At 53.9% G+C, this 27,969-nt stretch overlaps 2 protein-coding genes across 2 annotated transcripts; one reads left to right on the top strand and one right to left on the bottom strand.

The window, feature by feature from the left end:
• Positions 1-159: 159 nt before the first annotated feature.
• EIF2AK1 (eukaryotic translation initiation factor 2 alpha kinase 1) lies at positions 160-27,485 on the bottom strand. Its single transcript, XM_055135334.1, has 15 exons — positions 27,270-27,485; positions 22,844-23,002; positions 20,707-20,840; positions 19,231-19,265; positions 17,426-17,525; positions 16,363-16,443; positions 14,671-14,770; positions 13,518-13,584; positions 11,616-11,919; positions 10,325-10,436; positions 8,741-8,841; positions 3,265-3,379; positions 3,033-3,115; positions 2,276-2,509; positions 160-575 (listed from the first exon to the last, which is right to left on the bottom strand). Exons 1-15 carry the CDS (start codon positions 27,397-27,399, stop codon positions 438-440), a joined length of 1,893 nt encoding a protein of 630 aa, XP_054991309.1. The 5' UTR covers positions 27,400-27,485; the 3' UTR covers positions 160-437.
• Positions 3,386-7,930, top strand: ANKRD61 (ankyrin repeat domain 61). Its single transcript, XM_055135348.1, has 3 exons — positions 3,386-4,404; positions 5,358-5,452; positions 6,347-7,930. The coding sequence occupies exons 1-3, from the start codon at positions 4,222-4,224 to the stop codon at positions 7,284-7,286; spliced, it is 1,218 nt and encodes a 405-aa protein (XP_054991323.1). The 5' UTR covers positions 3,386-4,221; the 3' UTR covers positions 7,287-7,930.
• Positions 27,486-27,969: the final 484 nt, after the last annotated feature.

Genomic DNA, 27,969 nt, shown 5'->3' with positions numbered 1-27,969 from the left:
GGTCAGCACAAAGTGTTGAGAAGGAGGTGAGCCTGAGACTAAAGGCTTTGTCTCAGAGGCTGGTGGGGGGCCTGACAGTGCTGCGGGGAGTGGGGAGGGAGGCCAGCAGAAAGGGCCTCCTGCGGCCTCGGTCCAGAGCGCACGGCGTGGCACAAAGGGTAACTCCGTAGATTTTTAATAGACACAGACTTACACTTTTCACAGCAGCCAAAGCAGACGCTAGCAGAACACAGTTACTCAGACAATTTTCTTACTGTTTTCGGGCTACCCCCAGCAGCGCTCAGGGATACTCCTGCCAGGCTTGGGGGACCACAGGGGATGCCAGGGATTGAACCCAGGTAGGCCTTGTGTAAGGCAAATGTCCTCCCCACTGTCCTATGGCTCGGACCATTGCCATTTTCTATTTGGAGTCCATTATTCCGAGGTGGCAAGGCCCGTTACGGCGAGATGGGTACTTCCCCAGCGGTCAGGCCGTCCTGGCCACCTCTGTCCCGGGAAAGAACACTCAGCTGCTTCTTTAATTCTTCGATTTCTTTTTCCTGCTCTAGGATCTTCATCTGGAGGGCCAGATTAACCTGTGAAGAGCAGGTCAGAAGCTGCGTTAAGACGGCTTCTAGTTCTCAGGATTTGGGGCAGACCCCCAGACCTGGATATAAATAAGCACCAGGACCCCCAGGGGGACTGATGCCACACAACTTGGTATCTGGAGCCCACACACCCAAGGCTCTGGCAGCCACACTGCTCCCATCAACGCCTGTGGCACCTACTGGCTGAAACACGATGTGTGGCTGTGTCCTGCCTGTGTCCAGTGTCCCGAGGGCATGCCCACCCAGTGCTTTTTTAAAAGGACTCTTGGGGCCAGAGACATAGGACAGCGGGAAAGTGCTTGCCTTGCATGCAGCCGACCCGGGTTCGATCCCCTGAATCCCACAGGGTCTCCCAAGAATAGCTGGTAGTGGCCCCCAAAAAACCCCCCAGCCCCCTAAAAGGACATTTGAGCTGTCACTAACCAGCGAAGATGGAGCCCAGAAGGCAATGAAGCAGTGCTGCAGCAGAAATCAAAGGCTACAAGAGTCTGAGAAACAACGGACAGGGGTTGACTGCACTGCCACGAGGCTGGGGACACAGCCCTGAGAGGGGAGGTGGGAGATGGCCCCAGCCCCTCACCAGGAAGGAAGGAGATGGCCAGGAGGAGGGGCTCTGGCTCAGAGCCATAGAACATGCACACAGCCGACTAAGGCACTCATGATTCCCTGAGAACAACCAGGAGTAATTCCTGAGTGCAGAGCCAGGAGTATCCCCCGAGCATAAAAAAAAAAAAGGGACCCCAATGAGCAGCTTCAGGTTAGAAACACTCGGGCGTTTGGCAGCATCTGAAGCACAGAGGCTGTGCCTCAGACTCCCAGACTTCCTCACAGGGCCGTGTCGGCGTCAGGTTACAGCCATCATGCCTTGCAGCTAGCAATAGCTTCTCAAGTTCTTACAAGTTTTTAATTCTATTTTCCTTGTTTCTGAGGCCCCACCGAGCAGTGTGCAGGCGACCCTGTGGTGCCGGAGACTGAACCTGGCACTAAGCCTCTTCCCTGGCCCTTGAGAACTTTTTATTTTTTTGGTGGGGTTGGGGGCAGGGGGGAGACAGTGATGAGGAGTGGGGAAAGTTGGGCCATACCTGCCATGTGCTCAGGGATCCCTTCTGGGGGGTCTGGGGGACTGAACCCTTTGTGGCGTGCCCCTGTGGAACGGCTGTGAACCCTGCGCATTCCCGGACTTCACAGGAAGGGGAGGGAGCAGGCAGCAATCTCCGGGTTTAACATCACTGGTCAGCATCTCAGTGGGACAGAAGAGCTGTGTGCTGTGTTCCCGGGGAGCAGCGGGCGCAGTGGGGACAGGGAAAGAGCAGGGTGGGCTGCACCAGGCCGGGGCCCCCAGCCTTCTAGTCCCTCAACAGCCCAGCTGCCCAGGGTCTGCTCTCAAGGTGACTGCAGGCTTTACCCAGGACATACGTCTCTCAAGTAGGCTATGGTCATGAAGTGTCAGAGGCAACAGGGCAGAGCAGGAAGGAAACGAGAAACCCTCGGATGGGTGGGACGAGCCGGCCTGGGAGATGCTCTCAGAGCACCATGGCGAGGCCATCTTGCTCCCGGGGCCAACAAAACCCAGAGTACCGCCACCACCTATTTCCAGATGCTTCTGTCTTAGCTCAATTGTTCTTCCTACACTGGGACCCCAGCAGCCACCCGGGGACCCCAACCAGGCCCAGTGAGGAGTTACATACATTGGCGGGAGTCTGGAAGAGCTCGCTCTGCAGCAGCTGGGCGGCCGACGGTCGCTGGGAGGAGATCTTCTGGGTCAGTTGCTGGATGCATTTGGCTTGCACGGGGCACCGTCTGCTGAGGGATTCGGGGAGCTGCCCGGCCCTCACTCCTGTCAGGACCTGTGCCCGCTCCATCTCTGTCCCAAAGGGCTGGAAGAGCTCCAGCAGGATGACGCCCAGGCTGTACATGTCTGACTGCAGGAAGGGCAGCGGCCAGTGAGGAGTAGACCAGCGATGGAGGTCCCCTCACCCCTGCCCAGAGGGCCGAGAGGATGGTCATTTGGTGGGGAGCCAAGCGGGGACAAGGGCCCTGTCCCAGGGTGCCGCCCCCAACCCCAGTAGGCTTCTAAGGCAATGCAGAGTCCCCACAGAACAGGGGGTCACAGCAGCGGGTCCCCGTCGAGGCAGACGCACAATGGCCTGAGTGAGGCAGCCAAAGTGTAACCATCCCACTTCAAATGCCAAAAGGTGCGTCCAGGACACCCGTTCCCACAGTCATGGTCCCACCCGTTGGGAACAGGTCCTGGGGCCAGAGAGCACGTGCGGGAATTTGGGTGTCTGCCTTCGAGCAGCACAGCCTGGCTCCATCCTGGCACTGCCTGTGGTTCCTCGAGGCAGACAGGGTCCCGAGCACCACTGGGAGTGAGCCCTGAGCAGAGTCAGAGAGTCCCTTACAGCTGCAGGGTGTGGCCCGAAACAAAAAGGCAACAAGCCCTACCTTGGCATCGTACTCGGACCCTTCCAACTGTTCGGGTGAAGCGTAGAGACAAGTGCCCACTCTGGACGTATGAGCTGGCATTCCTGCAACCCAGAGTCAGCGTGTCATGGGGTGGCGCTCTCGGTGACATCGTGGGGACACTGACTCTGAGCGGCTCTGCAGCGCTCAGCACCAGATGGCCTGCCCCCCCCCCATCGGGGTTCAGCTGTGGCCCCCGGGAGCACCCACTCACTCTTCCCGTGCGTGCTGGGCCAGTCCGAGGGCCTCTGGATGAGGTCCCTGCACGCCAGACCGAAGTCTCCGATTTTCACTTGCTGATCAGGGCCATGAAGGAAAATGTTCCTGGGCTGTAATCAGAAGACGTCAACTCCTCAGTGTTCGTAAAATGAACCGTAAAAGCCTGTCAGGGGCAGCAATTCTCAACCCAGGAGCAAGTCACTTCCTCAGAAGCCAAAAATAAAGGCCAGAAAACCAATACGGCGGGAGGGAGCTTGCCTAGCCACAACCAACTGGATTCCACCCCAGCACCCCACAGCGTCCCCGAGCAACACTGAGTGTAGCTCAGCATTCCCGTCCCTGAGCACCGCTGGGTGTAGCCCAAAAACCACATACACAAGAAGTCGATTTATGCATATTTTTTTTGGTTTGGGGCTCATACCCAGCCGTGCTCTGGGCTTACTCCTGGTGGGTTCTTTGTTTTGGGTTTTGGGCCACACCCAGTCCTGGCAGTACTCCGGACCATATGTGGTACCAGGGATGTAACCCAAGTTGCTACATTCAAGGCAACTTCCTTACCCACTAAACTAGCTATCCAGACCCCCATGTTCTGTTTTTAACTTGAGTAGCAAGTCCTAAAAAGTATCGTCTTTTTTGGGGGCCTGAGCCACAGTATATAGTGCGGGAGGGGCACTTTCCTTGCATGTGGCTGGCCTGAGTTCAACCCCCAGCATCACGCATGCTCCCCTGAGCACCACCAGGAGTGATTCCTGAGTGCAGAGCCAGGAGTAACCCCTGAGCATCACCGGGCATGGGTGGCTCCCTCACACTCATCCCCCCACACACACACAAAGAACTCAACTCCAGGATACCAGCCCCCACAATTCTAGAATCTTTTGAGAAGTGAACCAAGTGCCCCAGAGACTCCCAAGGTGGGCCTTGATGCCGAGCCACCTCCACTGCAGCTACACCAATGGGCAACGCACCCCAGAGGGGCAGCCGGGCAGCGGGAGGGGTGCCCGTGGGGCTAGAGCTCTCCGAGGCCATCCTGCTCGAGGACCGAGTGGCCATCTACGCGCTGCTGCAGAGCCACCCTGTGGACCAGCCCCTCGCCATGCTGGCTGGCTTCTCCCGCTACAGGTCACCACTCAACCAGGTACCCCCACAGCGCTCCCCCAGACCCTCACTACTGGAGCGTGTCCGCCTCCTGCTGCCCTCCACTCGCCAGAGCGAAGCACCCTGCTGCCCAGCCAGCACGGGGGACTCAGGCTCACGGGCTCCACGTAAATACTCTGCTAAGCAGACGACACGTGGCACAGCCTAAAATCAAGTGGGGGGGTGGGGGGGAGAGAGACACTCGGGTTTTTCTGGCCCTTCTAGGACTGGGCAAGTGAAGAAACAAAGCTGGGGCCAGAGAAACAGGACAGGAGGTGAGGTTCCCCATATGCATCCGGGAGGGCCCCAAACCCAAAAAGGAGCAGGCCCAAAACCCGAAAAAGAAACACAAAACTGGGCCAGGAAAAGGGCTCAATCCTAGATGTGTCTTTTATGCTTAAGGCCCTGGATTTGCTCCCTTGAATCACAACCCCCCAAACACATGGATCACCCACTCACACTTCCCTTCCCCAACCCCTCCACAAAGAAGCCCCATAAAACCCTCACATAGTGGGTCCATTTAAGGAAGAGCGGCTTCACGGCAATCACCTCTCACCTTACGGCTGAGGAACCAGCAATTTGAGGGGCTTGGGGGGGCAGCTTGGGCCACGTCCAGCAGAGGTCAGGATGACTGAGCACTCCTGGCATATGGTGCCCAGCCTGAACTGGGGGGGTGGGGGGCGCACGGGGGACCCACATAAGGCCAGTGCTAGATCTGCTGGACCCATTTTCTTTCTCCAGGATCCAGCACTCAGCTTCCAAAGCTTTCAGCTATTTCTGTGGCTCTGTGACACTTGCATGTGGGAGCGACAGACTTTACCTGAATTCACGGATTCAGGAGAGTGAGGCAGGCAGCAGGCAGGGGCAGGACATGGGCAGCCTTGGGGGACACCCTGCACTGTGGCCCAGGGAGCAAGCCCGGCCCCTAATGCACTGCCTTTTCCCGTGAGGCAGATGCAGTCCGTTGCACCCATCCACCTGGCCGCCGAGCACCACCGGGCCCAGAGCTTGCTCTGTCTGCTGGAGCACGGGGCTGACCCCGAAACCAGGTGAGCCCCTCCACAGCCGCCCTCTTGGGCTCCTCCACTCCCACATCCGTCCAGGGGGCAGGCCACGGCCTGATCTGCTGAGAGCCTGGCCAGTGCCCTGCACCCCAAATTCACACTCCCCAGAGCACGCCTGGCCAACCTCGCCTCCCACCATCTCCCAGGCCACCCCCCTGCTTTCCAGGTGCCCCCTTGGTCTCTCAGCCGGACCCTCCCTCAGTCAGCCCGTCCTCCTCAGGGGTCCTCTGTCCTCGCTCTCCGCCACGCGCCATCCTTGGGCTGGAAACTCTAGAACACTCCCCAGAATCTGGCTGCAGGCTGTGCAACCGACGGGGGTCAGGGGGCATGGGCAGGGTCACGAGCCCCTGGGGGCCTTCACACACAAAGGCAGGGGTCACCCACAGGTCCCTAGGCCGGGTCGGCAGTCAGGGTCCTCAGCACATTTCTTGGGCCTGGCCAAGGCGAAGGGATGGGAAAAGCGAGTTTCAGAGACTTTAGCGGCGCAGAGCTGGGGCCGAGCCGGAAGGACACGTGGTTTCCCTGACGTCACACACAGGTGAAAGGTCCAGGAACTAGTGAAAAGCCACTGGGAACTGATTTGGGGTGCCTGCCCTCGCCAGCCCCCTCATGGCCCAGGTGCTCACTTGGCGCCACTCCCCGGGAGGGGCTGCACTGCAGAGTAACCAAGGCCCAGCGTGGCGGCGGCCACCTACCACACTGGGGTCTCTGGGAGGCACCCAGCAGCGACTCTGGGATCCCGGCCGCAGGGAGATGTGTCTGGAAGCCTCTCCTCGGGTTCTGGGTGCAGCTCCCTGCAGCATGGGGGCACAGGAGGCTGCTGCCTCTGGGCCTTCCCCACCGTGAGCCGAGCGATGATCAGCACAATTCCTATTCCAGGGACACGCAAGGACTGACCGCGCTTCACCGCGTGCTCCTGCACTGGCCACTCGCTTCCCCCATGTGGGCAAAGCCAGGGAGGCACCGCCAAAGGGCCCCGGCACAGGCCCAGCAGAGCGCTCTGGCGTGTCTCCAAATTCTGTGCGAACATGGGGCCCGAGTGAACGCTCGTGTGGACAGTGGCAGCCGCCACTCGCCACTACACCTGGCCGTCACCTATGGGACCTGTCCAGTCCTCACCATGTTGGCCCAAAGGGGGGCCCGGGTAAACGCCACCGACTCGTCCAGCATGACCCCCCTGCACGTGGCCGCGAACAGCCTCAACCAGGGGATGATGGAGACGCTCATCGCGTGCGGGGCCGACGTGAACCAGGCCATGTCAGCCACGGGGAGCGCGGCCCTGCAGCTGGCCGTGTGCGTGGCCTCCAGCAAGGCAGGTCGCCTGCTGGCAGCGGGGCTCGGCTGCATCAGGCTGCTGCTGGCGCACGGGGCCAGGGTCAATGCCCAGGACCACGAGGGCCGGGCAGCCATGCACGCAGCATGTTGGGGTGGCAGGAAGGCGGTGATTGATCTCCTGCTGGAATCGGGGGCTTCTGTCAACACCCTGACACGGCGCGGGGAGTCACCCGTCTACAAGTACCTGGAGCGCGGCTCCAACATCAGAGACAGGCCGCTCCTGGGCCGCCTGCTCCAGCACACCCACCCGCTGCAGCTGACCAATGCCCAGGGCACGCTGCCCGCGGGGCTCCTGCTGCCCGAGTTCCAGCTCCTGCGGGAAACGCTGATGAGGGAATCTCGGGAGCCCGCGTCCCTGGAGGACATCTGTCAGAGGAGCCTCCGGAGCGCAGGCGGGGAGAAGCAGAAACAACGGCTGAAGGAGCTTCTCCCGGGGACGATGTGGCTGGCTGTGGCTGGCCGCCAGGACGCAGCTACCCCCTGAAACGGGGCCTCCCCGATCAGAGCGCAATGGGGCTTCACATCACTCGTTCTCACTCCAAAACCCAGAGCAGACTCAGCCCATCACCCTGCACATCCCAAATACCTAAACTCGGTAGTTTTAAACACCTTTTCAAACCGCCCCCATCCTGATTTGCATAATCAACCTTTGTTTCCCTGAAATGCATTTTATGTCATTTTTTGTCTGTCTGTATCTTTGGCCACACCCAGTGGTGCTCAGGGCTTACTCCTGGCTTTGCACTCGGGGATCACTGGTGACGCTCAGGGGATCAAATGGGGTGGGGTGCCAGGGATTAAACCAAAGCCCCACCCACTGTATTCTCTCTCCAGCCCCACATTTTCTGTGACTTAATTTTTGCCCCAAAAGCACGCAGACTAAAACATATCCAAGAAGTATTTCTCTTCCTGATTATTTTTGGTAGATAAAGATTGAAAGTCATTAAAGACCTTCCTTTAGCTAGATGTTTTGTTGTCTTGTTTTTTGTTTTGTTTTTTTGCCGGGCCAGGGATTAAAGCCAGGGCCTAACTAAGGCCAAGTCAAGCCCTCTCCACTGAGCTCTACCCTGTCCTTGACAAGTTTAACAATAGCACAGGGGCTGGAGAGACAGTGGGTAGCGAAGCAGGCAAGGTGCAAGTCCTGCACGCAGCCAAGTCTGACCCCAGAAACACATATACCCCCACCCCCAGTACTCCCAGGAGTGACTCCTGAGCACAGAGCCAGGAATAAGGCCTGAGTATAGCTGGGTGTGGCCCCTGCAAAACCAATAAAAACAGCTAAAAAGGACAAGAGAGCCAGTACAGTGCAGAAGGGGGTGGAGGGTTTAGACTCTTGCCTTGCATGTGGCTGACCGGATTCAATCCCCAGCACCCTGTATGGTCCCCTGAGCCCTGCCAGAAGTAATAACCAGAGCAGAGTCAGGAGTAAGCCCTGAGCAGGGTATGGGCCCCAAACCAAGAAGTAAGTAGGCATTTTGTCAGCACTCAGTATACGGAGCATCATGAAGGACGTGCGGTCAGCATCTTTCTACCTGACATTAGTGCTCCACAGAGGATTTCCCAGTGCCCAAAGACTGTTACTTTTTAGTTTTTGTTTGGGGGCCACACCCAGTGGTGTTCAGGACTTGGTCCTGGCTCTGCGCTCAGGAATCACTCCTGGCAGAGTTCAGGGGACCATATGTGGTGCCAGGAACTGAACCCAGGTCAGCTGCCTGCAAGGCAAGTACCCTACCCACTGTACTATCCTTCCAGCACCTAGACTGATACTTTCATACTCAACCTTCATGTTTAGGATACACAGGAAGACAACTTACATAAAAGTAACAATAATGGGCTCCTCGCAAGAAAATTAACAGGCAGCAAACATGCACAGACTCCGTTTCTCAGTGACCCCCACCAGGCCCAGAGGCCCAGGCTCCCGACAGGCGCCCACTGGCTTACCTTCAGGTCTCTGTGTACGATCCCCATGCTGTGGATGTAAAATACACCTTCTACCAATTCCTGAAAAATTTTTGTTGCAACGCTGGCCATCACATAGGGACCTTGAAGCAAAAAAGCACTTTTATTTAACAATTTCACTCCCAACACTAACATCTAGATAGCGAAGGCTCTTTGGAAATACCTACAGTACTCCCAACAACCCTGCACTCTCCGGCCTAAGGCGGAGTTTCTTAGAACTGTTAGATTTGGGGCTGGAGTGACAGCACAGAGTAGGGCGTTTGCCTTGCACGTGGCCGACCCAGGTTCAATTCCCAGCATCCCATATGGTCCCCTGAGCACCGCCAGGGGCAATTCCTGAGTGCAGAGTCAGGAGTAACCCCTGTGCATCGCAAAAAGCACAAGGTTTTTGGGTGTGACCCAAAATGCAAAAAGAAAAAAGAAAAAAAAAAAGTGTTAGACTTACAAACAAAATGAGAGGGGGAGAGATAGTACAATGGGTATACAACGGGTAAGGAGCTTCCTTGCCTTGCACACTGCTGACCCCAGTTAAATCCCCAACACCACATATGGACCCCCAAGCACCACCAGGAGTGATCCCTGAGCACTGCTGGCTGTGGCCAAAAAAACAAAAATGGGAGAAGAAAAATACTGGTAGGGTGGTCCAGATCATCCTGTGAGTGACACCGTGCATCAGGGAGAAGCCTCGGCATCGGACACTGGCCAATGTCCCTACAGCCATTACCTACAGTCCCGCTTCCGTTCCACGATTCCATCCAGGCTACCAGACTACATCGAGCTGTCGTGGCTCCGGAGGCGGCTCTGGTGTGTGACAATCTCTCAGATTCATCCTGCTTAGGATGGCCACCTTGACAGTGTCGAGAAGCAGGGGTCAGGTACTTTTCAGAATGTCTCCCCAGACAGGCCTGTTTTTCTTCTCTTCTTTTTTTTTTTTTTTTTTTTTGGCGTTTGGACCACACACAATAACACTCAAGCGTTCCCCCTGGCAGTGATCAGGGACCACACGAATGCCGGGAATGGACCCAGATCAGCCACGTGCAAGGCAAGCGCCCGACCCGATGTACTAGGCCAGCTTTTCCCACCAGCAAGCTGAAGTGACAGGCTGGGGAACGAGGAACCATGGGAGACAGTGCCCGCTCTCCTCTCTCCTCCAGGACACACACTGTCCACGTGAACCGTCACTGCGGCCATGGCCTTCACCACCACGGAGGTCACATTTGTCAAGTTCTCCACCATATCCCTATCCCTTCTTGGTGATTTTGTTGTTTTGGTTTTGGGTCAAACCCAGCAGTGCTCAGGGCTGACTCCTGGCTCTGTGCTCAGGGCTGACTCCTGGCTCTGTGCTCAGGCTCACTCCCGGCTCTGTGCTCAGGGCTTACGCCCATCTCTGTGCTCAGGACTTACTCCTGGCTCTGTGCTCAGGGATCACTCCTCGCTCTGTACTCGAAATGATCCTGGTTCAGGGACACTCGTGGTGTGTGCACGTCTCTGGTTTAACAAACAGGCTTTTCCCAAAGGCCCCGGCAGTAACCCCAGCCGGAGAGCAGAGGCGCTGTGGGTACTTACATGATGCTTCATCCACGCAGTCGCGGCCCCGCACGTTTCTCTCCACGATCCAGTCCCACAGTGAGCGCTCGCACAGCTGCATCTGGATGTGGAGCATCAGGCGGTACTGCACCTGGGGACACATAGGGCGCCATCACTCACTCAGACAACCGCCCCGAAAGAGAGAAAGACAGACAAGGAAGGCACGTGTGACCCACATGGGCAGGGGTCTGGGGCAGCTGCCCAGGTGACATGAGGGATGGGTCCACGCACTACACAAACACCATCTGAGGAATCGGAGTGGCCTGGGGGTTCCGCTCCTGTGTGTACCCCAGATGTGCACATGCTTTAGCACCACACAGGACTAATGCCTTGCTCAGGAAAAGCTAAGCAAAGATTATGCTCAGTCGCCATTCACATAAGAGCCGAGGAAAATGCTCCGAACAGGAAGCAATAAAAGGGCTCCAAGTCCAAGGCCTGCGAGTGACCTTTCTTTGCGCTCAGGACCTGTTCACTTCATGCTTCATGCAGGAGGTGCTGCTTCCCACGATTCAGAGGAGAATTTGACATGTGTGAAATAGAGAACACAGGATTGTGGAGAGCCGGGAAGCGCCTCTGCTCTGCTCTGGGAGGGCCACCCCCGCAAAGCTCAAGGCTACTCGGACGCCTGTCGAGCCAGGGAGCAGGGCCCAGCCCTGTGAACCATCTCCCCAGAACCATCTCCCCAACCCTTAAGTGTCAAGTGCTGCTTTTTTTGTTTTGGTTTGGTTTTGGCTTTTGGCCAACACCCAGTTGGACACACACAAGATAAGTGCCTGACCCGCTCTAGTGCTTTTTTTTTTTTCCCTTCTTTTTGGGTCACACCCAGCGATGCTCTGAGGTTACTCCTGGCTCTGCACTCAGAAATTACTCCTGACGGTGCTTGGGAGACCATATGGGATGCTGGGAATAGAACCCAGGTTGGCCGAGTACAAGGCAAACGCCCTACCCGCTGTGCTATAGCTCCGTTCCCGCTTAAGTGCTTCTTTAAATGCCAATGATGCCTGTCCATGGAGGTCCCTCGCAAATCAGCGTCAGCAACAAGTCTATCCTGAGAACTGACCTGGCAACCCAACGTCACCGCCCAAATACAGAAGGAACATGCTAATGCGGAGATATATTATTACAGCTCTGGGTTATCATACAATAGAAGTAGACGGAGCTCCCCGCTGAAGAGCACACACAGACGGGACTGGAGGAGACGGTGCTGGGGCACCGGAGCGGGGGCGGGAGGGGGGGTTGCCCCAGCTCCCTCCCTCCTCCACCAACTCACCTCTGTCTGCCCCAGCAGGCCGAAGTTCTCTTCCGAGGACTCCTCTGTAGAAGCGGACGTGAGATCGTCCTCCAGGTCAGAGCCAAGTGGGACGGGCAGTCGCTGCTTGTCCATGGAGCCGGAGGACAGGTCACTGTCAGGAAGCTCCGGAGAGGACTCACAGTGCTCTCTCGGGACCACATGGGGGACGTAGTTCACAAGCCTGTGACTCAGACTCGCAGGCGACGAGTCAGCAACGGGCTGCTCCTGTTCCGAAGGGGCTTCCGCGAAGATAATGGAGGAGCCGCTGCTACTTCCGCCCTCCCTAAAGGAAATTTGAATGAAATAGGGTGGAGCCATAGTCCAGCAGGGAGGGCACTTGCCTTGCACACAGCCAACCCGGGTTCAATCCCCAGCACCCCAATGATCCCCCAACACTGCAAGGAGTGATTCCTGAATTCAGAGCCAGGAGCAACCTGGGTGTGTGCCCCCAAAAAACAAAACCAAGAAACCCAAGCCCAAGTAATATGGAACAAGAGTATAAACACTCAGCAGAGCCAGGGTGCGTGCTGTGAGTCAGAGTCCTGGGTTCAAGCCCTGGCATAACTCAGTTCCCTAAACATCACTGGGTAGCCCAAACACCCCCACTCCTCCACCCCTTCAAAGAAGACAGTGAATTCTTCTTCTTTTTTTACTTTACCAGTCTTTATTTATTTAGACCCTTACAAAGCGGTTCCCTCCCATCACCCCCCCACCCTTGCCTACCTCTAAGGCAGGCACTTTCTCTTTCACTTTCTCACTTTCACTTCCTTTCACTTTCTCTTTCTCCCCCCACCCCCCTCTGTCTCTGTCTCTCTGTCAGCATTGTGGCTTGCAGTAACACAATGAATTATTGTGTGTGTGTGGGGGGGAACAAATCAAATCAAACTTGATTTTTTCATTTGTTCCCACAGAACTGTATGAATCTTCCTGGGAGCAGGGACGGGAGGAGAAACGGACCATCGCACAGAGCTAATCAACAGCACTGATGGGTGGGTGAGCTAGCGCAGGTCACGGTGCCCCCAGCTCGAGCCCTGCTTCCATCTCCAGCATCACATACAGGACTGCAATTCCCTAAACAACATCGAGGCTCAGTCCCGTCGGAGCCAGGGACAGTCCCTGAGTACTGCCGGTACAGTCCCTAAAGCCACACACACACGCACACACACCACAGGCCCCCTAAAAATGAAGCCCCTGCCGGGAGGCGAGGAACCCTAAGAGCAGCCACTGGGAGTGAATCTTGACCATGTTCTCATCACAGAAAAGAACTTCAGAACCATGAACGTGACCATGAGGGGCCCGGCCAGCCCCTCACACACACGCAAGTGTCACACTGACGGCTCAGTTGAAACCGGTCTCATGTCAGGCTAGGGGGATAAGCTGGGTGGGAGGGCACAGGGCCCTGGTTTCACCCCCAGTACCTCACGGGCCCCTGAGCACTCCAAAAACCACACAGGTGGTATGGTGCTCCCTGAGCACTGCCAAGTCTGGGAACTCACTGTAGGGACTGAGCACCAAGTCAGGAGCACCCAGCCAGGCCGTTTATCACCAGGGGTGGCCTTAGGGCCCCTGGCATGGCTGGTGGTGGCCCCTATGGGAAAAAATACTGAGGGGAAGAGCAGAAGAAGACAAAGAACGGAACACTCGCAGTGAGAAGCAGGAGGAAATCCAGTCACCAGGAGTGCCAACAGCAAGCTGGGTGCCCTGGCAGTGGCGTGGAGGAAGCACCAGGAAGCGGGAGGAAGTGGGAGGAAATGGAAGGAAGGGAGGAAGGGAGGAAGCGGGAGGAAGCAGGAGGAAGCGGGAGGAAGGGAGGAAGCAGGAAGAATCGGGAAGAAGTGGGAAGAAGGGAGGAAGCGGGAGGAAGCGGGAGGAAGTACTCACCGTGACGCAGGACCATTGTCCGGCTCCGAAATCACTTCCAGGGATGGCAACTGAAGGGAGGTTTTGTCTGCGGGACGAAGGAGCATCAAAAGTCTGGTGCAAGCAGCGCCTTCCCTCAGCTAATCACAGGCCGCAGAAACACGCGCACAGAGGCTGGGGCAGGTACAGCAGGGAGGGTGCTTGCCTTGCACGCAGAGGGCCGGGGTTCAATCAATCCCCAACATTCCACATGATCCCAGAGCACAGAGCCAGGAGTCAGCCTGAGCAACAGCCAGGTGTGGCCCCTCCACCACCAAAAATACACACACCGCACCCAAAATACTGTTCTAAATCAAGACAAGCTTAGGACCAGGGAGAGCACGTCTCTACCAGGGGGTATCCCCCACTTTCTGGGGAGAAGCCCGGAGTCACTGCCCGCGGCTGGGCAAGTGACCCTGAACTCAGCTGCCACCACTGGCTGTGCTGAGGCTGCTCTGGAAGACAGCAGGGACGGGGCCTCTGGCTTTGGGCTTTGCTTGCTACCACGGAAACAGGATTTCCTGTCATTTCTCTTGACCTTTTAGTTTTTACAATGCCAGGGATCAAACTCACATACAATTTTCACAGAATTGTCTTCCTGGGCCAGAGCAATAGTATAAGGAGGGCACCTTCCTCGCACATGGACCTGCTGGGTTCAGTCCCTGGCACCTGATAAGGTCCTCTGAGCCCACCACGAGTTATTCCTGAGCTCAGAGCCAGGAGTAAGCCCTGAGTACCGCCAGGTGTAGAGGCTCCCCGCCCCAAAACCAACTGTCTTTCTTTGAAGCATATACAAATGAAAAGTCAGGGCCAGAACTATAATATAACAGGTAAGTCATTTGCATTTGCCCTGCATGCAAACGACCATGGTTCAACCCCCAGCATCCCATATGGTCCCCGAAGCACTGCCAGAGAGGTAATTCCTGAGCTCAGACCCACGAGTAAAACCTGAGCACTACTGAGTGGGAAAAAAAATAATAATAACTTTAAAAATCAAACAAAGCAAAAACGGAAAACTGGAGCTGGGATGTGGCTTGAGGCTAGAGCACGTGTCTCACCCAAGTGAGACTCTGGGTTCCGACCCCAGCACCGAGTGCCCCATGTCACTGGTGGTCCCCTCCCAGATGACACTCACCGTGCCTGTGGGCCACGTGCACGTGCTCGATCCAGGCGGTGTGGTAGCCCACGACGTTGGGGTGCTGCAGCCCCGCCAGCACCTTCACTTCCCGCAGAACCTACAGAGGAAACGACTTGGTTCTGCCTGCCCCGGACACCCGCTCACCCGCGGACCAGACAGCTGCTCGCTCCAGAGCAAAGGAATCACTGCAAAAACTTAGGAATCTAATCAACGTGAATATTTTTGTGAGACAAATGCTAATGTTACAGCAACTTCAGAAATAGCTGGGGAGGGGCCGGTGGGAGGGAAATGGGACACTGGTGGTGGGAAATGTGCATGCTGAAGGGATGGGTGTTGGAACGTTGTATGACTGAAACCCAGCCATGAACAACTTTGTAATTGTATTTCATGGTTAGTCGGTTAAAAAAAAAAAACACTTTGATTTATAAAAAAAATGACATATAATATTTTTATATAGTAAAAATACCTATTTTGGGGAGAAGGAGACCCACAAGCCTCCTGGTGTTCTGGGCTTACTCCTGGCTCTGTGCTCACTTGGCAGTGCTTTGGGGACCCTATGGGATGCCAGGATTGAGCCCAGGTTGGCTGTTTTCAAGGCAAGCGGCCTTCCCACTGTACTATCACTCCAGCCCCAGGACATGTGTTTTTTATTGTTCGTGTCCAATATTCCCAGGTAAACCCTATTCTCCTGGGTCATTATAAACCACTGTCACCACATTTCAAAAACAGAAGCCAGAAAAGGCTTTGAGGATGAAGTCATTTGCCTAGGATCACATAGCAGGACAGGAGGAGGCAGCTATGATCCAAAACAGGAATTCTGTCCTTTAGAACACGCTTTACTAGGCATTTATTATGTGCTTAAAAATTTTATTTCCTTGGTGGCCAGAGCTACAGTACGGGGGGAGGGCACTTGCCTTGCACACAGCTGACCCAGGTTCATCCCGGCATCCCATATGGTCCCTTGAGCACTGCCAGGAGAATTCCTTAGTGCAGAGCCAGAAGTAAGCCCTGAGCATCGCTGGGTGTGGCCCAAAAAACAAAATATATATATATATGTATATATATATTTTTTTAATTAAAAAATAAGTCTGGCTTGGAGCAAGTAGAGCATTTGTCTTGTGCCCCTTCTGAGTCCTTGAATGCAAGAAGCAATTCATGAGCACAGAGCCTACGAGTAAGCCCTAAGCACCACCAGGGGTGACCCCAAAACAAAAACAAAAACAACAAAATAAAACAAAAAATAAGTCAGGGTCAGAGCAATAGTACAGTGGATAAGGTGCCTGCCCTGCATGTGGCCAATCCAGATTCTATCCCTGGCACCACACATGGTCTCGGGAGACCTGCCAGGGGTGATCCCTAAGTGTCCAGTCGGAAGTAAGCCCTGAGCACTGCTAGGTGTGACACCAAACAGGTACAACAGTAAGGTTTGATTCCCAGCACCCCATATCGTCCCCTGAGCACTGCCAGGAGTAAGTCCTGAGCACCACTGGGTGTGACCCAAAAACAGACCAAAAAACCTAAGTCCAATACAATGTGACCATCCACACTTATGATACTATGACCCAGTCTTACCAAGCTGGCAATCCACATCACCAATTTACCAATATTCCCATATACAAATATTACTCTTTGATAAAGGTACCAAAACTGCAATTATTCACAACAGAGACTATAATTTAAACATCATACCTTCATACAATCTGTTTTTGTTGCACCCTTAATCAGGATTTTTTTGATTGCATAATACTGACCATCTAATTTATTCCGGACCTAAAATGTGAAAGAAAACCTGTGTCATTAAAGTTCAACAGAATAAAGATAACTGTTCTCCTCTGAGCTAATGGAACCAGCCAAAAAGGCTAAACCAAGATGAAGACACGAATCCTGCCTGCCCTATCCAGGGAAGTCGGTCATGATGACCAGACTGGAAGCCTTTCAAATCTAGGAAGAGTTCGACACTGAGAAGCTGTAAGAGGGCTGAAAATCGGGAACATTCTAAAAGGACTAAGAGTTTGTCAAAAGAAAATACTACCAAAAAAAAAAAAAAAAAAGGACAATACTACAACTTGTTGGCAACACGTATATTTTGTTTTTTTTTCTTTTTGGGTCACACCCAGCGATGCACAGGGGTCACTCCTGGCTCTGCACTCAGGAATTACTCCTGGCGGTGCTCAGGAGACCATATGGGATGCTAGGAATCGAACCCGGGTCAGCCGCGGGCAAGGCAAACGCACTACCTGCTGTGCTGTCACTCTAGCCCCCTTATTTTTGGGGGATTGGGAGGGTCTCACGCAGTGCTCAGGACTTACTCTTGGCTCTGCGCTCAGGGATTACTCCTGGCAGGGCTGGGGGACCCTATGGGGTGCTGAGGATGAAGCCTAGGTCAGCTGTGTGCAAGGTAAATGCCTTAACCTTTGTACTGTCGCTCTGACTCCTAACAACACATTTTAAATACAAGTTAACTACAGAACAAGACTGTAAAGCTGCCAGAACCACCTAAGCCTAAAGTGGATAAGAAAAACTTCAGGAGCCAGGGAGAGGTCTCGATGTGCACACAGGAGAATGCTGGGACACTCACGGCTGTGGTCCCAAAACCAAACCCTTTCGATCTGCTCACCTTCCTGGAAGTGACAAACTGGGACAAAGGTCAGTCAACAGGACTTCCAGCAAATTTCCCATTAGCCTAGCAACAAAACTCCAAAGGTCTGTCTGAAGAGCAGCAGCACCTCAAAAGGTACATGAGGGCACCCACCTTGTACACGCGTCCATAGCCACCTTTCCCTAAGATGGCAACTTCTTCAAACTCATTCAAGTACCGGGAGGTCTGGGCTTCCAGCGCAACTTCCCTGGATCTGAAAATGAGACACAAAGCCATCAAAATGCCCTAAGACTGTTCAAGCTCACTGCCACTAGGAGGGGACTCCCTCTCCCTCGTGTCGGCTTCCTCAGGTCAGATCCTACTCAGGGTGGGAAAAGAGTTCCCCCAGTGCGACAGTCCAGAGCTGGAAACCACAATCGTCTGAACATCCGTCCAGGGTTAATGTTCCTCTCCTGTGCTGCTGATGCGTCAATCCCTTTCCACGCCCTACTCACACACTCGACTGGACACGTGTGCACAGTATCCGCAACTTCAGGAACCCTGGGGAGGGACGTGGGACACATACGAGGAAAAGAGGGTGAGGGGTGACTGTGTCACGAGCCTGCCTGCACTAACTTACCCCAAGGCTGTGTTAAGGAAAGGATGACTGGAAATGAACTCCCCAGTTCGAGAATGGAAATCCTCACTTGTGAGGACACTCAGGATGGAATGAACACATAGGCAAGGGTCGTGAGCTAATCTTAAATAACTTACCAGCACTTGGGGTTTCACATAGAAATGATGACCAGCCTTAAAGCAGCAAGCCTCAAAATCTTCAAGGGGACTAAGAGAAGCTAAGCCCAGCGTTAATTTACTAAGACTCCATCATGACCCAGACAAGATTTTAAACTTGCATTTTCTAAATACAGCCAAAATTCAGCCCCGTTCTCCCAAAGAGTTAAGTATCAGTATTAAGGGCACAGTTTACAGAATCCAAAAAGAATGAAGGAGGGCGAGGGATTACGGAGAATGGAAAGGAGAGAAGAGTAAGCCTTTACGTAATGATTAACTTCTGAGAACATACTTTTTCATTTTCAGTTACCTTTTTCTTGGGGGGAGAAGGGGAGTGAAGGGGGACCAACCCAAGGCTTAACACACACGACCCTTCACTCTGCCACTGAGCACATCCCAACCCAACACTTTCAACTTTGAAAACTTAGCCTGGCAGTGGGCCGGAGCACAGGCTTTAAATGCTGGAGCCCCAGTTCAGGCCCAGGGACCACACTGTACCCCCAACCTCTAAGCACCACTGGGCATGTCCCAAAACCAAGAAGAAGAAAAAAATTCACACTACATGGTTTTTTGTTATTTCTGTTTGTTTAGATTTTGAGCCATCCCTGGCAGTGTTCGGTGGCCTGAGTGGTATGAGAAAGCAAACCCTGGCTTCCAGGGTACGAAGCGGCACTCTGCGCTTGGAGCTCGAGCCCCAGGCCCAGGCTACATCAGTTAGTTGTTGTTGTTTGTTTTTAACTGACTAATAATTAACTTTTAATCCTGCTATCTTTCTTGGGGGGGAGGTGGGGGTCGTTGGACAACACCTGGAGGTGCTCAGGGGCCTCTCCTGCCTCAGTGCTTCACAGGTGCTCCCAGCAGTGCTCAGGGGACCATGCAATGCCAGAGATCACACCTTCTACATGCAAAGCAAGAGCTCAAATCTTTGAGCCACACCCTGGCCTTTAATCTTTTGGAGAATTTACTCTATAAAATCAAAAAAGTATTTAAGGGGCCAGAGCAACAGTACAGCCACAGCAGGGAAGGCGTTTTTGTCTTGCACAGGGCTGACCCGGGTTCAATCTCCAGCTGATCCCCAAGCCCACCAGGAATGATCCCTGAGCACAGAGCGAGGATAAACCCTGAAGACCATCAGGTGTAGCCCAGAAACAAAACCAAAAAAGAGTATTAAATACATACATACATACCTGGTCTTCTGGATATAATTATCCTCACAAGGATCCTAGAATGAGAAAATTTTTAAAAAGCATTTTAAAATTGCTATGGAATTAGCAATCTTATAATATAGTATCACATTAATAGTCCTAAATTTTTTTTAAAAATTAAGAAAATGAGCTGGAAGATCGTAGGGAGTTTACCTTGCTTGCGACCAATCTGGGCTTGATCCCCAGCACTCTGTACAGTCCCCAAGTCCTACTAGGAGTAACCCCTGAGCATCACTGGGTGTGGCCCAAAAGCCAAAAAATAAATAAATTAGAAAGAACTTGAATTAAATAATTTCTCCCTTAATCAAGACCTCACTAATGAAAAAAACTGCCTCAGGAGTCAGAGCGATGGTACAGCAGGTAGGGAGGGCTCTTGCCTTGCACTCAGCCAACCCAGATTCAAACCCCAGCACCCCATATGGTGGCTGAACCCCGCCAGGAGAAGTTTCTGAACGCAGAGCCAGGAATAACCTGGGTATGATCCCCAAAAACAAACAAAGATGGCTTCTTGCTATTCACTGACAAAGCTTAATAAGCCAAGAATATACTTTGCCTTCACCATCAAATATCTGAAGAAATTAACCTTTTCTTGTCGCTACTGCTCCCCGCTCTGAGCCCTTCCTCGTGCCTGCAGCTGACTCCTCGTCCCTGCCCGTGGCGCCCTCAGCCTACTATCAGTGCAGCAGACGGGGAGAAAACGTCAGTCAGATTCTGGGGCTCCTCTACTCAAAAGCCTATGATGCTTCCCACATTACTCAGAGGAAAACACCTTAAAACTGGGGGCCACAGCCATAGTATAGCAGGGAAGGCACTTGCCTCACACGCAGCTGACCTAAGCTGGATTGTCAGCATCCCGTATGGTGCCCCTAGCCCCAGCAGGAGTAAGTCCTGAGCACAGAGACAGGAGTAACCCCAGCATCATCAGTGTGACCCAAAAAGAAAAAATTTTAAAAAAACGCAGAACAACAAAAAAAGAGGGTCTCAAGAGAACCTGGTTTGTGCCTACACTGCACCTCTCTACTCTCCCACACCGGGGGCTGCCGCCGTGTCCCAAACCCACAGACGGACCATTCCCTGGGCACCCCCCGCAATGCCTCCACCGCTGCAGCTTCTGCTGGGCACTCTTCAGCAACACCCTCCGTCACCCCCAAAATCCACACCCTCCGTGGGTCTCCCAGGCTCTCTGTAGAATTCCTGCCTGAATGGCACCAGAAGCTGAGCCCCGTGACGGTGGCACCCCAGAGCCTCCACAAGATCCCCAGCTCGTGAGTCCACAAGAGCTCACAAAACAGAGGATTCCACGCCTTAAAGTACAATCCTCCTGAGATTAAAATTTTTTTGGTCACACACAAATCACATTTGGGGCGTGGGACCACACCCCAGTGGAGCTCAGGGATCACTCCTGACCGTGCTCAGGGGACCCTCAGGGATGGAACAGGCGCCGTCCCCTCCACTGACCTGGCGCACGCGTTCCCTCGCCGAGTGCATCAAGTGCGTGATGGCCTGGTTATGGTGCAGCCTCAGGGAACTGAACTCGTCACTGCAGGTGAAAGGTGACAGCAGCCCCATCTTGATGAAGGTCTGACACAACACTAGGGAGAAGGGAAACACACGGTTAGCCAGGTCCCGGCACAGCTGCTTCCTGAAAGCACAAAGGGGAATGCTAGCTCAGGGAGTGTCCAGCACAAGCCACGCCCGAGTGCGTGTTCCAGGGCAGGACAGCGTCACCAAAGGGAAGGACAGGCTCAGCTCTCGGCCCGGCGCAGGCGCGGCAGGCCCGAGTCTCCCAGCATACTGAGAAAAGCACTGGGCTCTGGTCTAAAAAAGGCGAGGGCCAGAGAAATAGTGCCGAGGGGAGGGAGCTTGCCTGGCATGTGGCAAACCTGGGTTCGATCCCTGGCATCCCATAGGGGTCCCAAGCACTGCCAAGAGTGATCCCTGAGCAAACAGCCAGGAATAATCCCAGAGCATTGTTGGGTTTGTCCTCAAAACAAATAAACAAGTAAAATTAATGAATTAAAAATAAGAAAGAAAAGTTCCAGAGTACAGCAAATAAGGCACTTGCTCGCCTTGCATGCGGCCAACCAGGTTCAATCCCAGACGTCCATATGGTGCCGTATAGGCCCCAAGCACTTCAGGAGTGATCCCTGAGTGTGGAGTCACGTGTAAGCCCTGGGTGTGGCAATAATTAATTAATAGTACTCACAGTTGTCTCTTGATTCCCTACGCCCAAACGTCCATCATGCTTGGCTGACAACAATGAGAAAATAAAGCGGCCCCAGAACTGAACCCTGAGGGAATCCGTGTGCCGTACGTGGCATCTCAGTACAGCAGGAGCTGGTGGGAGATGCCAATACAGACACCCCCAGGGAAGGCCACCCCCACCACCACCCAAGACCCTGGGGAAAAAGAATTTTCAAGAAGATGCTTGCTTTTACTCATTCAAAGAACACAGAAGAGCAGAGAGTCTCTCCCTGCTGGAAACTTCCCAATTTGATTTATCAACCAACAGAATCACATCAGAAACTTTTATTTAGGGGCTGGCGAGCTAGCACGGGGTCAGAGGCCCGAGCTTCGCATGCGACAACCCCAGTCCAGTCCCCAGCGCTGCATGGTACCCATAGCACCACCAGGAGCAGCCCCGGGCACCACTGGGTGTGGCTCTCCAAATCCCTACCATACAGGGCTTTTACCATTCGGGCCCACGGCTTGGGCCCGAAGCTCCTGCACTCCCCTTCTCGATGCCTCCAGGATCCCCTCATTTGGCTGTCCGCCTCCAGCCTTGCGTCTCCTCACGCCGGCCAGCACAAGTCCAGCCCTAGTCCAGCCCGAGTCCAGCCCTAGGCTGTTTGGCTGAGCAAACTGTCCAGCCTGGGCAGAAACGATTCACAGACCCGTCGGGCAGAGGTAGGCGGAGCCTGGGGAGCCGGGCAGCGGCTCTGAAACAAGGTAAGTGGCTGGAGCCATTGGCCAGGAGACAGTGTCAGGAACGAGCTGCGTGGTAAAACTCGGGAGCAAGGGCAGAACCCAGTGCTTCCGAATCCACCCACTGAAAACCAGTTCAGTCCCAGGACGAGTGGCTGCAACGCACTCCCGGAACCCGGACCTACCCGCACCGCAGCACGTCTGATCGAGGGCCTGGTCAGAACTACCGTCTCTTCATCGCAACACACAACTTCACTGTCATGAGTCTTTAGGGCCCCAGGGTGGAGCATTCTCCCGAAATATGACCCAGAGGGAAATATTAAGATACACTTTACATATTACTGATATTACTATAAGGCGTAAACTATTGATATCTGCATCCCTGTCTACCTAACACTGCTTCTCCCACCCTCAGGCAAGTAGGGGGCACACCCGCAGGTCATTTTGGGTTTTTGTTTTGTTGTTTTGGAGCCACACCTGGCAGTGCTCAGAGCTGACTCCTGCCTCTGTGCTCAGGGATCACTCCTGATGGGCTCAGGGGACCATTTGGGATGCCGGGGATTAAACCCAGGTCAGCTACATGCAAGGCATAAGCCTTACCCACCGTCTGTCGTCCCAGCCCCACTCCCCAGGTCCATCCAGTCTGACAGTTCTGTGCTGTCATACTAACATTTAAACACCTGTCTGGAGCGCAGCGGGCTGGGCTCGTGCACGTGGCTCAGGTGCTCCAGTAGAGACACCAGCAAGAGCTGGTTTGCGACAGCGAAGGGGAATGTCGGCTGCTGGAGGGGCCCTTTCAGGACCTGCAGTTCCGCAGGAACATCAGACTCTGCAAGGGATAAAAAGGACAAGTTAAAGACGGCGAAGGAAAGACATCGTCCAGACCCGAGGACACAGGCTGAGAGAAACCACTCGGGACTGCCCTGAAAATCGACTTTCCTTAAACGAAGAAACAGAACGCGCAGGCTCCCACCCGGGAGGGCAGTACCACCCACAGCGGGAAATAGTGGGAATCTATCTTATAAATCACCATTTACAGGGGCCAGAGTGATAGCACAGCGGGTAGGGCGTTTGCCTTGCATGTAGCTGACCTGAGTTTGATTCTCAGCATCCCATATGGTCCCCTGAGCACCGCCAGGAGTAATTCCTGAGTGCAGAGCCAGGAGTAACTCCTGAGCATCGCTGGGTGTGACCCAAAAAGCAAAAACAACAACAACAACAACAACCAAAAAAAAAAAAACACCATTTACGTTTAGGGGGAAAAACAAAACAGAAAGCAGGAGATAGCATGGCAGTAAGCGTACAGGCCTAGCAAGCACCTGACCGGGTTCAACTCCCGCAGGACATGGTCCCTAAGCAGGTCCCAGCATGGCCAAGTGTGGTCCTGGAAGCTTGGGGCACCTTCCCCCTACCCCGCCCCAGTTCCCACAGGGCCGAAGCTGCATCACCTCCTTGGGCCCTGCCATGAAACTGCTGAGAATCCCAGGGCGCCCAGGGAACACCACTGGGAAGGTGCGATAAAATGAAACAAGACAGCCACGGGATGGAGTTTATCATGAAAGCCCTTGTGGGAGTGAATCAAGGAGCATCCTGGATGCAGGCAAACAAGCAGAGATGCCAGAAGTGGAGCAGTGAGACTGGAAGGATGGAGGCAAAGGAATCAGGAAAGGACAAAATATAGGGCCAAGAGTCAAGCCAGTGAGCAGAGGGCGGCTGAGGCAGAGAGAGGTGGGCAGAGGGAGATGCCCACGTTCTGTGCTGTGGCTCCGGTAGGGAGGGTGCTGGCACTGCACATCGCCAACCAGGTTCAATCCCGAGATCCCACAGGGTCCGCCAAGCCTGCCAGGATGATCCCTGAGTGCAGAGTTAAGAGCAGGTCCTGCACACTGCCAGGTGTGGCCCAAAAAACAAGAACAAAAAACAAAAATGGAGCATGACAAGCTGCTTCTTGGCTGTCCGTCCACTCCTCCAGAAATCTCTCACAGCAACAGTGGCCACAGCGCAAGTCACCTCCAGTGTTCCACTCCTCTATGCAGTGCAGCAGCCCAGGAGAGCGGAGGTTTCAAACCCAGGCCACTGCAATTTGCTCGATGGCCTACAGGTGGCCGGAAGTCACCCACACACGTAAAAGCCAATTCTGAGTGCAGGAGAGAGAGAATAGGAAAGGTGGCCTTGGCCGGGTAGAGACTACTTAGAGAAAAAGATGCCCTGAAGTGACAAGACTGAACTGAAACTCAAATACACGTGTGTGCACCCCACACAAGAAGAAAAGAGAAAGGTAATAAAAGTTATATAGAACATTTAATAAGCTAATAAGAAAATTAAGCCTAATTATAATTCAAATAGGCTTAATATCACTTATAACTAATAAGAGGTTTTAAATAACTACTGTCACTGTCACTGTCATCCCACTGCTCATCAATTTTGCTCGAGCGGGCACCAGTAACGTCTCCATTGTGAGACTTCTTGTTACTGTTTTTGGCATATCGAATATACCACGGGTAGCTTGCCAAGCTCTGCTGTGCAGGCGGGATACTCTCGGTAGCTTGCCAGGCTTTCCGAGAGGGGCGGAGGAATCTAACCCGGGTCAGCCGTGTGCAAGGCAAACGCCCTAGCCGCTGTGCTATCGCTCCAGCCCTTAAATAACTATAGTACTAGTTTTGTTTTGTTTTGTTTTTTTAGTTTTATGGACCACACCCAGCAATGTTCAGAGGTTACTCGGGGCTCTGCGCTCCTGACAGTGCTCGGGAGAACCAGATGGGATTCTGGGGACTGAACACAGGGTGGCTGTGTGCAAGGCAAGTGCCCGACCCACTGTACTGTCACTTCAGTCCCCTACAGCACTGCAATTTCTGATCAGATAAAACCTAGATTACTGGGCTGCAGAGAAAAGTACAGTGGGTGGGTAAGGGGAGGGGTAGCCCCAGAGCACAGCCACGTGTGGCCCAAAGCCCCCCAGAAGAAGGAAATCACTGATCTGTTTTTTATTTGTGTGAGGGGAGACGTCAGTTCACTGGCACTCAGGGCTCCCCAGGCTGTACCTGGCAATACTGAGATGGCCACACAGTGCCAGGGGACAGAAGGGCCTACAGCATGCCAGGCAAGTGAGCACTGAATCATACACCTCTCTCAAAAAAAAAAAAAGAAAATCTGGTTTTACACTGTTTATTCTATTATGATCACAATTTTTAAAATCTATATTACAGCTACAATCAGAAAAAGAATGGGAAACAGAATTGTCTTTACAAATAATAAAATATTTAATGTAGCAGAAATAAAACTGTCTTTACAAGGGCAAGAGTGATGGTACAGTGGGAAGGGCACTTGCCTTGCACACGGCCAACCAGGGTTTGGTCACCGGCATCCTGTGTGGTCCCCTGAGCACCACGAGGAGTAATTTCTGAGTTCAGACCAAAAGTAACTCCTGAGCACTGCCAGGTGTGGCCCAAAAAGAAAAAAAAAAAAAAACCTGTCTTCACATCTATTGAAAAAAGAAGCTTCTTCACAGTCCTTATATTCCTCATAAAAAGATAAATTGAGTCTGGAACCTCAGGAATCGGGAGGAAAAGAGCCAACACTGGACTCAGGAAGAAAAGAGTGGACACACAACAGTATTCTCTATAGCTACAGGAACAGTTTTGAAACAGGCTGGGGCAGAGCCCAAGTGTAAAGCAGGTGCATGTGCATGGCCCTCGGTTGATGCCCTGCCCAGAGAAGGAAAAAAAAAAAATCATAATAAAAACTTATCTACAATCACTCCCTTAGAAAATAATCTCCAGCTTGCAGAGAACCTTATCACGCGGACACAGGAAAGACTGGCTTGTGTTTACAGCTGCGGATTCCCTGACAGCATAACACATCATACTGCGTCTGAAATACACACCTAACGGGAAGGACCCATCTGTTCACTGAGAAATCATTACAACTGGCCCACTTGACACCCCATCTGCTTCTCGCTGCTTTCCTGGTTTTTGGGCCACACCTGGCTGGGCCCAGGATTTACTCCTCACTTTGTGTTCAGGGATCACTCTTGGAGAGGATTGGTGGGGGGGTTATCACATGGGGTGCTAGGGACTGGACCTGAGTCAGCTGCAAGCAACCTTAGCAACTATACCATCTTCCTTGCCCGTCATCTCTTTCCATAGTTGGAGAACTCTAGGGGGCCGAGAAAGAACAACGCTGAGTGTAAGTTTCCAATGCCCAGGTTAGAGGTAGTGTTAGGGATGAAAATCCAGAAACACAAAGTTCAAGTCTTTTCAGTTCTGTCTGCACCTTTAAACCCACAGCTACATGTTAAAATCTGTTTCCTACTGCACCTTAATGTGTTCTCTGCAATTATCCGATTTCAGCTACTAAAAACCTGCAGCCCACCAAGAGTTATCCCTGAGCACAGCTGAGTGTGGCCCCAAATCAAACAACAAAGCAAGGGGCTGGAGCAATAGCACACAGCAGGTGGGGCATTTGCCTTGCAGGCGGCTGACCAGGTTCCATTCCCAGCATCCCATATGGTCCCCTGAGCACCGCCAGGAATAATTCCTGAGTGCAGAGCCAGGACTAACCCCTGTGCATTGCCGGGTGTGACCCCCCTCCCCCAAAAAAGAAGCAAAAACAACAAAGTAAAACAAAACACAAAAGCCTACGCCACTTCCATTTATATGCTAACGACTTCTAACAGTTTGGAGCCCAGGTTCCAAGCGCCCCTCTCTTGGTGCTCAAGGACATTTCTTGCATATGTTGTTTGTGGTCTGTTCCGGTTGGTCTGGGGGCCACACCAGGCGATTCTCAGGGGTCTCCGGGCTCGGCCCTCAGGCACAGCGCCTAGAGGCGCTCGGGAGACCAGATAGGCTGCGGAGGGTCAATGCCTGGTGGTCCAGCCCGCCAGGCAGACACCCACCCACTGGACGCCGCTCGAGCCCCAGGCTGAAGGGTTCAGCGGACGCATCGTCACCGGAGCCGCAGCAGCAGCAGCCGCCAACCCCGGGCGTCCGCGTGTGAACCGCGAGGCTGGTCTGCAGAGCGCGATGCCCGGCAGGAACAGACGAGGAGCCGCACCCCCGACCCGACCCACACCCAGGGGGATGCGCGGGGTCTCTCACCGTCGTACTGCGGGTCCGAACCTTCGGCCGGGAAGTCGATGGCAGGAGGCGCCGGCAGTCCCGCCGCCCCACCGCCCTCCGCCTCGCGCTCCGAGCCCCCAGAGTCGCCACCCAGCATCGCGGGCGGCATCCGCGGCCGCCCTCCGGCCCTGCAGCGTTGCGATCCGGACCCTGCACTGACCCACCGGATCCGGAAGTCGCTCCTCCGAGGCGGAAAAAGAGCCCTCAGGGCCGCGGGCGCGCCGCAGTCAGGGGGCGGGAACTGCCTTACGCCCCGCCTCCTCCCCCTTTGGAAGGAGGGGATTGGTGGGTTCGGGGGCAGTGGCCCACGAGGGGGGTGTGGGCGGAGCTTTGATATGTGGGCGGGGTTTACATGGGGGCGGGCCTAGGCGACGGGGCGGGGCTGGGAGCCAGCCAAGCAGGAAGAACCCCTGCACCATCTAAATCCGTTTCTGCAAACTGTCCTGCCTCTCGGACCTCACGCCCAGACTTGTGTGCCAAGAATAAGGTCTCTGCAGAGATTCTAATCCAGATGTTTACTTTTTGTGGATAAAAGTAACTGGAGGCTGGAGCAATAGCACAGTGGGTAGGGCGTTTGCCTTGTACGCGGCCGACCCGGGTTCGATCCCCAGAATCCTATATGCTGGGAATCAGAAGCACCGCCAGGAGTAATTCCTGAGTGCAGAGCCACAAGTAATCC

The sequence above is a fragment of the Sorex araneus genome, chromosome 4 (genome assembly GCF_027595985.1).
Source record: "Sorex araneus isolate mSorAra2 chromosome 4, mSorAra2.pri, whole genome shotgun sequence".
In the NCBI taxonomy this organism is placed as follows: Eukaryota; Metazoa; Chordata; class Mammalia; order Eulipotyphla; family Soricidae; genus Sorex; species Sorex araneus.
Note: the sequence above shows the minus strand (reverse complement) of the source record. Positions and strands in the feature narration are given on the sequence as shown.